Source organism: Acanthochromis polyacanthus, chromosome 10, assembly GCF_021347895.1.
Source record: "Acanthochromis polyacanthus isolate Apoly-LR-REF ecotype Palm Island chromosome 10, KAUST_Apoly_ChrSc, whole genome shotgun sequence".
NCBI classification, from domain to species: domain Eukaryota; kingdom Metazoa; phylum Chordata; class Actinopteri; family Pomacentridae; genus Acanthochromis; species Acanthochromis polyacanthus.
In genome coordinates, this window is record NC_067122.1 from 22,752,589 (window position 1) to 22,768,450 (window position 15,862).

The 15,862-nt window shown below is 41.3% G+C and overlaps 1 protein-coding gene across 1 annotated transcript; it reads left to right on the forward strand.

The window, feature by feature from the left end:
* The first annotated feature begins 622 nt into the window (after positions 1–622).
* On the forward strand, positions 623–15,346 carry sh3rf2 (SH3 domain containing ring finger 2). Its single transcript, XM_051954835.1, is given in 13 exon segments — positions 623–674; positions 677–888; positions 2,581–2,676; positions 3,705–3,726; positions 3,729–3,782; positions 3,785–3,824; positions 3,826–4,096; positions 12,842–12,963; positions 13,131–13,301; positions 13,562–13,836; positions 13,916–14,223; positions 14,353–14,657; positions 14,760–15,346. Coding segments are annotated over 13 exon segments (2,094 nt in total). The 5' UTR covers positions 623–637; the 3' UTR covers positions 14,941–15,346.
* The last annotated feature ends 516 nt before the right edge of the window (positions 15,347–15,862 follow it).

Below are 15,862 nucleotides of genomic sequence, written 5' to 3' on the forward strand. Positions count from 1 at the left end.
TTATTATTTGCAGATTGATTTAAATACCTTAAAATCCACTATTTAAATTGATTACATAAACGTTCCTGCTTGTATTAATCACTGAATTTCTTTGCTTCTCACTCTGAGTGACACTTTGCATCTGTGAAATTGTTTGTATCCTTCAGTGTCAGATGAAGTACGTATCCATTTATTTATTCTGCCCTCTTAGTGTCTCTGCGTATTCTTCTGCTGTTATTTTAAAAAAGCGACTGCAAGTTTGAGTCAACACTTGATACCATCTTTGAAGGGAAAAGGGATGTGTCATGTCGAACTCATCTGCATATCTAGATTAAAATATAGCGCATCGGTGTGTGTCAGCAAGTAAATGTGTTAGGAACATGCAGAGCTTTATCGTCCCACACTGTTGGATACAGCAAAAACTAAACCAGGAGCATTTTGAAGCAAATAAGACACTGATCCATCACATGTGGCTTTTTACAGATGCTCACTTGTTGTCTGATGTTATCCGATGTGGTTAGTTTGTCACAATAAGACTAAAGGATAAAACAATCCTGTGTAGAATGCCAAGAGTTTCATAATCTTTAACCACACAGCAGCTGATATCTGACTTTCTGCTCCTCAGGCTGCACTCAGAGTGTATAAACAACAAGGTGACATGTCGGGCGAGGTGGTCCTCACGCCCGGTAATAGCATCACCCAAAATACAAAGTGTTGGACGACTCGCGCTACGAAGACGGCTTTGACAGTAGCGGTGCATCTGTGGCTGTGCTGCAGGCGAGCAGCCAGACGCCTCAGCTGCAGCCCCTCCAGCAGCCCCAGCCGCCGGCTCTCTGCAGGGCGCTGTTTGACTTCAACCCAGACGAGATGAAACTGGAAGACAGTAAATATTGTCTCAGCTTCCTCAAGGTCTGGCCCTCAAACTACTGACTTAACACAGTGGGAGAGGTTTGCTTTCAGTGGGTTCACTCACTTCAATGTGTGCACTTGACCTTTAAAATACTAGCGAGGGTGACTGCAGTGTTTAATAGCACAGGGTGACCACTAACCACTAAACTCATCCGGAATATATACTATTTAATAAGAATTATTAATGCAGTCTAATGATATTAATAGTATTGACTCAATACTCGCATGTGTGAGTATTTAAACAATCAGTATTAAATAAAACATGGAGCAAATGCTGCTATTTCAACTTTTTCAGACTGTGTGTAAATTGTAGAAATCCGAGTCACGAAAAATGTTAAAATAGTTGAATTTCTGCAGCTCTAATTTGAATTTATTGTATTTTGTGTTCTAATTCTCTGATAAGAAGTTATTACAAGCAGCCTGAAAATGTTGACTGGATGTAATATACATGTATGAAATTATAAAGTCCCATAAAATAGTGAAATAGCACCTTTTGCTTTGCTTTGTTGTCTTTTTAGGTGTTTTATGTAATTAAATTATATTATATATATTATATATAATACATGCATAAAGACTTTGAAAGGTCTTTATGCATGTATAATTATATATGCATTTTTTTTTTATAAATGTATTTATTGACAAAATACACATTCTTCATTTTGTTTAAGAAAACATTAAGCAAAAGGTGCTATTTCATTGTATTATGTGACTTCATACATTACCTACTCTACATATATACTTTGATTTTTTTTTTACACTTTGTACATAGATATACATATGCACGATCGTTCAAAGGTTTGGGGTCACCCAGACAATTTTCCATGAAAACTCACACTTTTATTCATGTACTAACATAATTGCACAAGGGTTTTCTAATCATCAGTTAGCCTTTCAACACCATTAGCTAACACAGTGTAGAATTAGAACACAGGAGTGATGGTTGCTGGAAATGTTCCTCTGTACCCCTATGGAGATATTCCATTAAAAATCAGCTATTTCCAGCTACAATAGTCATTTACCACATTAACAATGTCTAGACTGTATTTCGGATTCATTTAGTGTTATCTTCTTTGAAAAAAAGCTTTTCTTTGAAAAATAAGGACATTTCTAAGTGACCCCAAACTTTTGAATGGTAGTATACAGTATATATTTAAACTTTATATCTGCTGTTTGTGATATTTTGAATATCTGATGGCTCATCAGACATTCAAATAAATGCTTAACTTGTAGTAGTCAGTGATTATGCACAGCACAGGAGGTTCCCAACGGTGCTAACATATAGAGGTCGTTGTTTTTTTTTCTTTTCACTGTTTTCAGAGGCTGAAAACTGAGACTTGTGGGTTGGAGGCTCAGACCTCTGCTGCAGTGGTTTTACTTACCCTGAAGGATTTCTCGGGCAGTTATATAAGGGCCTCAGCGCTCCATTAAAGCACACTTGAGCTCGGCCTTTTTTCTTTTTTTTTTAATGCAGGTGGTCAAATGCTTTTTAGAGGCTGGTCGCAGAAAGGACTGGGCCTGCAGACATAAAGGCAGCTGAAGTCACATGCTACATAAGAAGCACAGGGCTCGGAGAGTTTCTGCGTTAAGTGCTCAGTCTCTAGGGCGAGCACACTCTGTAAAAACCATCTGGCATCCTGTTTTTTTTTTGTTTGTTGTTTTTATGTGTATCTGTTACTTATTTGTGCTTCACAGGGAGACATTCTCACTGTTATCAGGCGGGTGGATGAACACTGGATTGAAGCCAAGCTAGGGGAAAAAGTTGGAATTTGTCCTCAGCAGTTCACAGAGGTGAGTTTTTTTGCCCATCTTCTTTCCATCCCACACAGTTTGAATGTGGCCTTTTCAGCGCAATCACCTGCCGTTTGGCACTTTGCTCTAATAGTACAGCCTTTGTAGTCAGTTTAACTATAGACATCGTCGCTGGATGTCATTAATTCCAGGTCACTGCCAGGACGCTACCTTGATTTTCATTCAAATCTTTGATTCATCAGTTAATGTCACTCCCGCGCTGCAAAGTGCTGAGGCAGAAAGCTAATCTGTGCAGCCCTGCTGTGTCTGCAGCTGCTCATTAGTGTGTGACTGTGTGGCTTACTCAGGTTTGCAGAGCTTGCTTAGCTAGCTGACTGTCATTTGTTTTCCTCTGTACTTTCTGCCTCCAGGAATTAACTTCATCCATGGGGAATATTGTATTTGCTTATACAGTGGGGTCAACGCGATGCCTCTTCCGTTCTTGTTTCCTTCCCCACCTCATCATCTATTGTTTTATCCTCATATTTCTCCTTCCTTGATTTGTCCTCTGTCTCCTGTCCACCCATGTTTCCTCCTGAAGCCCTGCCTCAGTGATGCTCTGTATCTTTTTCTACCTCTCTAGTCTGTTCTGTCTTCTTCACCCTCCTCCTCTCCTTTCTGAGCCTGCCTCTCCCCGTGTCGTGCAGCCAGGCGTGAAGACACAGTAATGCTTTCTCTGCTTGGGTGGCATAACAGCACATCACTGTGGGGAGTGAAAGCATTAACCTGCCATGCCTGTCTGTCTGCCTGCCTGTCTGTGCAGCGCTTTTCTCAGCACCAGTCAACTCTTCCTGGCTTATTGGCTGGTACTTATCATCCTGTCTGCCTGCCTCCCTGCCTGCCTGTCCAACAAGTTGTAGGGTGAGTGAGTAGTGATAAGTGTATTTAGACAGCCGTTTTGCTGATCAGCAGGAGCAGAGGTTGACAGAGTAGCAGGTTGCAGCGAGTTGGAGAGGATTTCTGTCTCAGGATTTATCCGATTTTTTTTTTTTTAACTGTAGTCTCTCTTTATGTATTCATCTCTTCAGCCAAACTCAGTGGCTGCCAAACTGCTAAAGGAAAGAGTCGGAGGGGGGGTGACTCAGCAGAGCTGCACCATCAGACTGGAGCGGGGGCAAAGACAAGGCCACTGACGCATCCAGTAGGACACCATTACGGAGCCCCTCAAGTCCCAGCAAAGACACCCATCCTCAGTGCTTTGCCCCTCTCCAGCCAGCGGAAACATCCTGCAGCGGCGGCGGCGCGCGGCAACTTTTATCAGCCGACGACAGGAGACAACATCAACACCGTCAACAGCTTCAGCCATAAGGGTCAGCCACAGCACTCTCTGTGCCCTCTGCGCCCGGGGCCCCATCAGCGCTCCAGAGTTAATTCTCACCGAATTAGACGCCACTCTGACTCACACAGACACCTGTTACAGGTGAGTCACATGCCTCTCTCTTTTTGCATGCTATTTTATTTTGTTTTTGTTTTGTTTTGTTTTCCCTCTGGCAGATTTCTTTAATGTGAAATTAGACTGCTCAGTTTCGTTTGCAGTGATTTATTTTAACAGAAAACATGTGTGGGAAAAAGGCACAATGTTTTCTGCGAGATAATAGAGGTGTTTGGTGAGTCACTGAGGGATCAAGTTTGCCTCAGGGTGCGGGAGGGGAACCATGACACTAAGCTGAGGAATGAACGAAAGAGATCGCCCTCATGTTGACTCTGCTGCATGATTAAGTGGCTCTCATTAAGAACACAGATGTGGAAAGATTGAGATACAAGCGAGTGCGGACTGGAGTGAGCGAAGCGTGACTTTGAAAGGTCTTTAATCATGAGTCCTGGGACAGAAGCCAGGTCAGACATGAATTACAGTCCAACAGGGTGCGAGTCCATTTCTTTATTCAGCTCAGGCAGATATAGTTCATGAGGCTGTGTGTCTTTTTCTTGAAACAGAAAGCAGTGTAGCTGAGCAGAAAGAGGAACTCTCCTTTAATGCACACATTTAAAAGAGCTGTTAAAGTGTCAGACCCTTAATGTACTTTTACTATCGCGTAGACGGCACATTGCCATGGAAAAACTGGGCTCACCGTTGCTGCTGCTTGCCATCTTAATTAATGATAAGATAAACATTCTCAAAATGACTACTTTTGCTCTTTTCTCGAGATTGTTTTCAAGTCATATGCAGTTTCTCTGAATTAGAAAAGAAAACAATGTGGGGAACTTCAGTGTGTCAAGCTATCTGGTGAATTGATAATCATTCCTTTAATGTGACCAATAGAATGTGTGGCTGGAATATCTGACACTTTGGAGGGCTTTTTTATTTTCTTAAAGCATATGGCATGTAAACTTCACTCCTAAGAATTTGATGTGGCAGTTCAAAATAAAAGCTTAAGCACAACTTCCAATGACAGGTGAACGTGACAAACACATGATTGATAGAATATGCTTTGAAAATGCCAAAGACAAAACTAAATCTCTTTTTTTCAGTCTTACGAATTTACCTTAAACAATTTGATGGATGCATATCTTCTGAATAGTTTTATTTAAGTAGCTGGACATATTATTCATTTATTATTTAAACAATGTGACTAAATACTATTAGTGGCACTAAGTTATTGCCGACTAGTGTTTGAGTGCAGCGCCAACATAAAAGGTTTAATAATACAATCAGCTGCAAAAGTTCCTGCCTCCCCAACTCTAACCCTTTCATTGATTCAGCTCAAAGTTCACAGCTCTACCCCGCAATTATACGTGTCAGAGTGTAGAAATGCTATAACCTCCACACAAGCCGAGAGAATTACAAGAGAGAGGGGAGGCACTGGAGACGTGAGACTTGAGAGCAACATTAAAAACAAGCGAGAAACAGGAGCACGAAGAGGAACAGGTGAGAAGAAACCCTGAAACAAAAGATGGCATGAAGTTGAGAAAATGTGCGAGCTGCAAAAAGGCAAAACACATGAAGCAGGAAAAAGGAGGAGGAAAAATGAGAGATAGATGTAGGGAGTGGGAGGCTTGGAGAGTCCCTCTGTGTCTGCTTTATCTCCCTCATGCTGATGATGATGAGTCACTGGTGAAGTTTGGTTACATAACAGACCCCTCTCTCCCTGCCTTCAGACTCCTTCCTCTCACTAAGCAGGTAACACTCACTCTCACATCAGTGGGCCAGTGATGGCAGACAGACCACAGAACCCCTTTTTCTGAGGCTGCGTCCCGAAGGCCGAGCTCCCCGGTGACCAAGCCGGCATGTGGGCTATTCTTAGTGCTGCCTCCCATCGGCTCTCACCTCTGGCTCCGCTGTTTGACAGCGAGCTGCAGCTTCCCTCCCACTGTGGATGAAATAATGCGTATTAGTGTGAATATCGGCATGGTTATGTAAGAGCAAAAGAATTTATTATAGAAATGAGCCAAAGCAAAAACAAGTTCAGTCCCATATCATGCTCCACTGTTACACCAGAATATCTGACATCATTGTTATCAGAGACGTTTTGAAGCCTGTGAACTGACTGCACAAAGGAGCCAAAACCATTAGATGGAGTTTATTTATATAGCACCTTTCAAGTGCAGAATTTCACAAAGTGCCTTGCTGACATAAATAGGACTTAAAGCTGCTGTCCGGAGTTTGAATCGCAGCGTCTCCCAAAACACTGGTGGTCCCACCTCCCTCCCTGTGATTTCGCCCGTTATTTTTTGCACGCCCAGTACATGAGAGGAGTGCCCGGAGTGCTGCAGCATCTTGCCTGTTTTGCTGTTTTCACTCTTCTACATTTAGTACATTTAGTAAATGATAAAGAATTACGTTAGAATGCTGTATTGAGTCTAACTTGTCCTAATACCAAAATAACATGAATCTGCTAGGACGAACGAGTAAAGTTTCAATATGTGATTACACTCGTGTATCCCTCTCGATGACGTTGTTTATCAAACTTAGTGCATTTATGCGTGTATATGTGTTACATTGTTTATTTATTTCTGTCTAGAGTTCAGAATTGCATGACTCCTCTGACGAAGAGTATGTCCCAGACGCCCCAACATCTTCCTCCAGAGGTCGGGCATCTAAACGAAGCCGTCAGGCGGGCTTATGGAGGCCGTGGTCGGGAGCGACGCGAGCACCCCGAGCCAAAAAACGTCCTGCAGTCTCTTGGCCTGACAAGCCGTGGGATTGGTAACTTTTCTGGAAGTTGCTGATCCCTGATGCTCTCTCCTCCACAAACAAAACAAATGTGCGCGCGGTTGCGTAGTGCGTAGCTCGCCCACCTCTGCATGTAACCGTTGATTGACAGCATGACAAAGCTGAAGCTCGAACTTGATTGGCCGGCAGCGACCGGCGCTTTTTGGAATAACATGGGGGTCTATGAGAGGAAGGCGGAGCTCAGGAATAAATTTTCATATCGCGTCATACTAACATTATATTATAGTATCGAACTAGACTAACACGTTTAAGCTTTGTTAAAAAATGATACATAAATTGAAAACAAACGGAAACTCCAGACAGCAGCTTTAAGATGAATAAAAACAACACAAATATTAATACATTAAAACTACACAGAGAAAGTCAATCCTGCTTATTTTAGCAATGAAAACCTTCAAAGCAAAAGTTTCCTTCGTTAATCAGGAAACCTTAGAGGCCAAATGTCGACATAATACTGCAGCGTAATGTAGTTCAGTTTGTGAAGAGCTATGAGCTGACTTCAGACTTTAATGGGGAGACAGCCTTAGAGGCATTTAGGTCAAAAGCTGTGCAGCAGCATTTCAGATCGTATGTAGGAGGTCCAGGGCTGTTTAGCTGAGGCACAGAAGACGTGATGGAATCAATTAAAAACACAAAGTTGTCAATTTTAGACATTGTTCAATTAAAGTATCTCTTGTTTCAGCTTTTTGAAGATCCAGTCCATTAAAATAATGTTGTTTACCTTAGTGTCATGTCTACATAGTGGTTTTACATGCAAATTAAGCCGTCAGCACCATGGCCTAGCGCTTCCACCTTTAAACTGCAGCGATCTGTTTGACTTCTGAGGTTTATATGTAGCAAAGCAAATGAATCAATCCATCAACATACAGGGTGTGGTTTGTTCTTCTTCAGAATCAGTTTATGGTTAAAAATGTTTGACTGAATGACTCCAATATTCAAACTTGAATACTTGAACAGTGTTTGAGCAGAACAGTAGGTGGGCTGGTGTGCTCAAGCTGCAGTGACTGTGGAGGGATTGAAGAAGAAACAGGCAGGGACTTCGTAAATCTAAAGCAATGTAGAGTTACATCAAAGCCGTTTTATAGCCAGGAAGGGATTATTTTGGAAATTCAGTGACTTTGGAAAAGCCTTCTAAAGATGTAACTTTGATACACTGAGGTTAGTTTTTAGGGATTTAATGAGAGACCAGTGAGGAACTTAACTATGCTGATTTGCAGCTTTTCTTTCACCCTTTAATGACTACAAACATTAAAACCTTTGTGTTGTAGACTGTTAGTCACACAAAACAAGCAAAGTGAAGATTTTGACTCAGGCTTTGAGAACATGTCAAGGCATTATTCATTCAGATATGTTACTGACCAAATGATTGTTTTTGTTATAAATGGCACATTGATCAATAATAAAATAATCTTTACTTTATTACAAGCTGTTTAAACTTCAGCCCCAGTGTCTGTCCACACAGGAGTTTTCTTGTGTGTGTTTGATTAGAGTTTTCCTCAACTGCATCCATGGATTAGGCGTCTTTAAGCCTGTGTGGGTGTGTGCAGACTCCTGTTTGCTTTGCTGGACCTGTGAAGGTGAACAAATTGCAGCTTTATTTAAAATCATCTGGGAGGAATTTTTACCTCACCTAAAACGCAGAGGAGAGCAGGCAGGAAGTGCAAGAAAGCTGCAACCAAGGTGGCAACTTCCTTCAACCTGCCAGTGTCTACGACTCTTTGTATGTCAAGCACACATTCAGAACTCTATTTTAGGTCAAATATCTTTACATACATGCACAGACAGATGAAAAGCAGGATCATAGCAAGAATTGAAACGTCAGACCGTTACAGTCACAAAGCTTCTTTTTGTTGCATTTGAACATACAATATTATCATCTTTACCAAACATTGTCATCCTCAACAAGGCCAGAGACTTAGAAATAATTCTGTTACTTTTTGTCGCTGCTTCTTATTTATCATTTAAGACTTATTTAATTTAACTTTACCTATAAACTATATGTCACTGTTTCACTGCACTAAAACAACAAGTCAGATACTTTGTTTGTGAAAACCTACTTGACAGTAAAACCTTCTGATTCTTAAAACCTTCTGATTTACCATGCTCTCAAGCATAATAAATTAGCATTTATTTTCTCACAATATTTAACGTTTACAGTACAAATGCAACCAATAAAATCGAAATACAGTAAAACCGAAAATGAAGACCTTCTACACAACGTAATGCCTGCGGACCCACTGGAGCACTTAGCTTAGGGGACTTCCAGGCTTTTCCCAACGTACCCTGAGGTCTTGCAGTCAGTGTAAAACAACTGCAGCCGCTGTGATCCTGTGAGATTATTGCTGATGATGTCAGCGTGATGCCACACTGAGTGGAGATCAAGCTGGACACAAGTCTGTCATGCACTAATTCTGTGCAGGGCTGTCTCCTCTCAAACAAGCCTAATGTTTGTTAATAGTTAATAGTTCCCATTGGAGCAGTTTCCCTCATCTCTCTGTTAATGCAGCTGAGTGAAACCTTCTCAAAATCCATTTTTGCTGTCTTACTTTCCCTGAAACAGAGCTGTCATTTGCTGGATATGCGAGCTGTTTATCTTTCTGTATCCGTTTCCTGCATAACACATGGCTTGTTTCAAAAGGTGCTACAGTAAATAAAGAAAATTTTACTTTATTAATAGAGATGTGAATTATTATGTGTGCTTTCCATTATAGCACCACCCAGGATTAACCACTCTGATTAAGATTAAGTAAGTATAATTAAACTGAGGGTGTGCGGAGCCTTTTCATCAGTGATTCATTCTGCCACGTTTTTTAACTTAATGTGTCACAGTTTTACAGACACACACTGTAAGCCAATGAGAGATTTTGCTGGCTTTGTGACAAAACAAAACAAATTTCACCTCGGGATTAATAAAGTATTTCTATTCTATTCTATTCTATTCTATTCTATTCTATTCTATTCTATTCTATTCTATTCTATTCTATTCTATATAAAATGACTTGCAATAGTAGTCATAGATTTTCTAATTGTAGTCGTTTTCTTATTGGGAATTAGAGGCCAGCATACATAACTGGCTGTTTTTCCTTACTGACAGAATACTGCAGTTATAAAATGAAATAACTGAATATAAAGCTGATGTGAAGTCAAAAGGGCTTTGGGAAGGGATATTTTCAAGCAAAAACAGGTGAAGTGGAACAAAAATAAAAACAAAATGCTACAATGAGCCATTCTCAAAACTCAGTATTTCACATTTTTATGATTAGAATTTATTTAGTATATATTTAGTTTTATGTTTTCATATATATTCAGTTTTCATACTGATTATGTTTCTAAATAAACTTTGAAGAGCCCCAAACAAAACAGTCTTACTTGGTTTTTTTGTGAGGCAAATAGATGCTGGTTAACTGTTAATAACCGGTTTACTTCTACCAGCAGGGATTCTGACTGCCAGTCTTTTACAGTAAATAATACTTTACTTGCTGCCTGACTAATAGCAAAGTTCCTTTCTTTAAGTAAATATAGCTGCTGTCACTACTGGGTCAGTGCACCTGGCCATTGCGTGACTGCAGCACAACTGAAGCAGGCTCTTTGAATCTAAAAAAAAACACAAACCAAGAATAGAAAAAGGACACAGAGTAATGAAAAAACTAAATTATTTAATACATGAAAAGAAGTAGTTATTTTCTTGATGCATTATGCAACATTTTTTTACAACGATGGCAGCGATTTGCTGTTGAAAGATCGCGATTGATTGGATGCCAAAAGACATTTCCTACTTGCTTCCTTTCCCTCAGTAAAAGTGACATCGTGACATTATGAAGGAGTTCTGGTTGTGGCTGCTTTTTGTATGAATGTCACATGAATGCCATAGAGGACATGTGAACAAAAAAGGAAACATGGCAGTGATGCTCTTCCATCCACTCTCCTATATGATGGAAGGCTGATATGTCTGCAGGACATACTACATGCATCCTAACTTCAGTTTTCTTTATCTGTGCCTCACAGCACTGCCTTTGACAAGTGACACTGTGGTTACAGCAGTGGATGCATCTTAATTATGACTGCCTTTGTGCTTTTGAGTTGGAGTGTGAATGCAGCGCAGTGTAACAGCGGGAAAGCTGCAGGATCCCGGCACATACTGTACAGAGGGAACCCCGAGCCCACAGGCTAGCGTCAATGCGTAGAAGCAATAGCTGAGTGGTGGTGCTGTAAATAGCAGCAAACGTGTATAAACGTCATGGGAATAACAGGCACCAGGAAGGGCATATTCACCACTCTGTGATGGTGACATTCAGAAAAGATTCTGTGTGTGTGTGTGTGTGTGTGGGGGGGGGGGGGGATACAAAGTAAATCCCTCTTTGGTGGTGTAATTACATAATTAGGCAAACTTTAACGGCTGAGACACACACCTCAGTGCCACTCCCTATTACTCACCAAATGACTCACAACCTGCAGACATGAAGACCGACAAGTTTCTGAATTTACAAAAGAAGTTTATTTTTCATTTCTTTGTATTTTTGTTATTGCTGTATTTCATGTAGCTGCAAATTGAAAGCATTTTTTAAAGATCTACTATACAGACAGGTGACAAATTAAAGAAAAAAACTGACTGAATCAGGGCTGCATAGTGGAGCAGTGGTTAGCACTGTGGCTTTGCAGCTAGAAGATCCCCAGTTTGTGTTCTGGCCTTCCCACGATCTTTATGCTTGGAGTTTGCATGTTCTCCCTGTGCATGCATGGGTTTTCTCTGGGTACTCCGGTTTTTTCCGACGGTCCAAAAATCTGTTCAGATTAATTGGTGATTTTAAATTGTCTGTAGGTGTGAATGTGAGAGTGATTATTTGTCTCTACATGTAGCCCTGCTACAGACTGGTGACCTGTCCAGGGTGTCCCCTGCCTTCACCCTAAGTCAGCTGGGATAAACTCCAGCCCTCCAGTGATTAAATGTAGTGCCTGTTTCATACAAGGCCACATAGAAGGGTTTAATGAGTGGCGTTATGACAGTGAGGAATATGATGCATTCATATATGTGATGAAATTTACAACCACAGATCACGACATGATTATGAGACTTGTTACAGACTGAAATCTGCATTCTCATGACTATCGTAAAGTCCCTCTCTGGTTGTTGATTAACTCCTCAAAACTCATCTATGTTTGTCAAAGTTACTTATTTACAAGTTTGTTTTAAAAGAAAAAGCTTAGATGAAACTCTGTGTCATTGCTTCTTCTAGATTGTGCAGCTCTATGAAGCTGCCACCTTTTTGTCCCCTCACCGCTCACTGCAGCATGAGCACACCAGCTAACTTACAGATCTGCTTAAACTCTGCAAAACTACTCTGTGCTACATAATTTCAAGTTGTAGTATTTCAGTAATTCAGCTACTGATACTCAAAACTGAGTCTGAAGGAGAATAAAGATACAGAAAGCTCCACTCTGCAAGTTGACAAGATTGGCAGCTTTAGTTTGTTATGCACAAAACACCACAAATCTAATTATTCAAAGTGTAAATCCTTAGCCATTGTATTAACTGCCTATTTTGCACATAATATGCCTTCATACATCTAAAAAAAATAGCATGCACATGCTAACAAGGTAAAAAACTTCTTAAAATCCACAGTCTGTGTGCCATGAAAAAATATATTTGGAAGTTTATCTTAAATTACAGTAAGACAAATCAAGTGAATTTCAGCTAACTTTAGTCTTTTCAATGTAGAATTCTCTGGTCAGCCCACTAATTTGCTCCACACTGAGCTTAATGGAGTTTAAGTTTTGTATAAATGTGCCCAAAGGATAAATGGTAATGAATGACGTTTTATATCAAACCCCCATCAGATCAGAATCTCATGTTGGTTTATGACCTAAAAAAACAAATGGCTTTCCCACTGAACTGCAGTCCCAGCTGTAGACTCTTTTTTCATATTGTGTTTAAATAATGTTCCATGCATCACACTTTGTATTATTTATGATAATTGTGAATCTAATCCACTTCAGAGCGAGAAGAAGATGACCAGTGAGACTCCACCCACCATCTCTATGGCTCTGGTGAACCCCCAGATGCCCTCTGCCTCTGCAGACGGCAAAAACTCCTCCACACAGCAGCTCTCTATCAGTGTGTGAGTCACAGTTTTAAACATTATATTAATGGTATGATAATGTAGCATCACACGTGCAAAATACGAATAGGAAAAGAAACATTTAATTAAAATGGCAGCATAATCTGGATATACATAGTGACAAACTGTGATACTAACATGGCTAAACCCTACATGTGGCTCCTCAGGTGTGCTGTCCTGTACTCCTACAAGCCACGGAGACCGGAGGAGCTGGAGCTGAGGAAAGGAGAGATGGTGGGAGTGTATGGAAAGTTCAAAGAAGGCTGGCTGCGTGGGTTATCGCTTCGAACCGGCAAAGTAGGCATTCTGCCCAGCAACTACATCACGCCTGTGCTCAGGTGAGAGGCTGTGATCTCTGACTGCAGAAAGTGGGAGTTAAGTGACATTTGGATGCAGAAAGTAATTTCATGTGGGTGGGAAGACATGCTGTCATGGACACAATGCAGGGATTCATTAATCAGAAATATCACTCTGCATAGCAGGGGTTGGTGATCGGCTCAAACTTTCTTTACAGTGTCTGTAAAGAAAGTTTACAGTGTCTTCTTTACATGTGCTGTAGATAGACTTCATGCTGATGTGTGTCATTGTCCAAATACAGAACCTCAGCCAGACTTCTGGAGACCAAAACAGCTAGTGCGTCCTCGCAGTACAACACGGTAGCTGGAAAGAAACCCACAGCTGCCAAGAATCCTGCTGTAGTCCTTGCTCTTGACAGGGTGAACGCTGATGGAACGATACACTCAGCAGGACAAGTCCCTTCTGTGCCAAATGGAGCACAGCACGCAATGTCATCCACTGGCGCTGGAAAACAATCCTTCTATGCAGGTTCACAAGGTTGGGACACTGTGAGGCGTATTTTTAACCCACACAGAGGTGAGTGTTGATTACATTAGCGACTTCTTCAGGTGCTTAAAGAACATCTTCATCTAATGTTTACCCTTTCTCTCTTCAGGATCAAACCGTTTCTCTCATATGACTAATTTCAATGTCCCGTCCAACTCGCAACACTTCGCACAAGTTCAGGCATCCGGCTACTCCCCTGCCATGCAGAGGAAGAAGAACAGCAGCATCTTGTCCAGCTCTGCTCCCAGACTGCTGAGCTGGATGACTGAGCCAGCAGCACCCTCTGCTGCTGCAGTCAAGAAGGACAAGGGCTTCACTGCTTTACATGAAGCTACATTTCAGCAGGACAGACAAATCACCAGTGGGCCCCAGTCAATTCTCGTCAGACCAGATGCTCACAAGAGCACCACAGACAAGGTGATGTCATACATCTGGTTTCCTGTGAGAAATTGCATGTCTGCGCTTGTGTAAACTGGGCAGTGTTCTTTGAATGTCCTGTGGTCTTTTTTCTGCATGAGATTCACAATCAATGTTTTACTTCCATAGCCTGCAAAGTCAGTGCGGTTCCTCACAGATGAAGACTCCCCTCCTCCAAGACATCGCACCTCCTCTTGGTCATCAGGAAATCAAGTTCCCTCCAACTCCCACCTTGGCCCTCCGCCTTTAGAAGTGTGGGCCCCTTCACTCACCCTGGGAAGAGACGGACCAGGGATCATTCTCAAAGAAGGAAAAGGTCCTGTCCTCAGGAAAGGCCTCGAAACAGCCATCTCAGATATAAATTCTAACCCACAGAAACTAATGTCCTTGCAGCCGTCACTATCAGCCGTGTCAGCTCAGTTCAGCCCCAGCAGGTATGTTGGATTTGTGTGTTTTTTCCTTAAAAATAAAGAGCAGTGACTGAGTGATTTGACAGACTGGACAAAGATCTCATGGTTTGCTTCTCTTTTCTCCAGACACAGAGTTTCCACAACGCACTTAGCCCAGACAGACTCGGAGCTTAGTCTGCTTCAAGGAGAGCTCGTCCTGGTCCACAGACCTCGGCCTGATGGACGGGTTCTGGTTACTCAGGAGAGCAGTGGGAAGACAGGTTTATTCCACAGCAATGTTCTTCAAGCCCTTGAGAGGCTCAGCTGACTGTGTACTTCTGCTGTAGTTGTGTAAATTTCTATATTCCATGTGTTCAAGCTGACTCGATCAACCTGCTGAACAAAATGCGTGTTGAAGTCCAAAGGTCAATACTGCCAAATGACAATCTAATGAAAGGTGTTTATTTTTGTCCTGAGTGCATATGACAGTGTGGTTAAAATCTCTGGAGATATATTTTGCGTCCTGTTCATGGTTGTGACACATGTACTACTATAAGATTTTGCACAAAAACCCACTTAATGACTGTTCCTTGTTTCATACCTATGTTACACGCATTGGTGAGTGCCTTTGTCAAAACCCACGAAGGAAACAAACTATATTTGAGTATATTTAGAGAAATTATAAGGTGAAATATCTGTACTGCTTATGTGATATAAAAAGTATACTTCCAGAACTTTAGTGGTTTGGTGTCTTTCTAACAACAAAGGCTTATTTTTCTGCATGTTAAAATACTTTGGAAGTGAGTGACCCAATGTTTTACATGTAAACTTTGCTCTGTAACCTGTGGCTACAACTGACAGCAAGGCTGCCTGGATTTTATGTACAAACATCTTGGGTGCCATTAATTCACTGTCCCAACTGATTTTGGCTTTGCATATATGAACATCAGCTTATTTATCATCCTAGTATAATTTTTAAAGTCTAGTTTTGTATTTAAGTTTTGCACACAGAGTTTATGAGTCACATTTATGTGTATAAGTGTGCACAATCAGATCAGCGTACATCAGATTGGACTGAAAACTCGAGTTACATCCATCCATTCATCCATCCATTATCTATACCCCGATTAATCCTCATTAGGGTTGCGGAGGGCTGGAGTCTATCTCAGCTGACTTAGAGCGACTGGACAAGTCACCAGTCTATCACAATACTACATAAAGAGACAAACAATCACACTCGCATTCACACC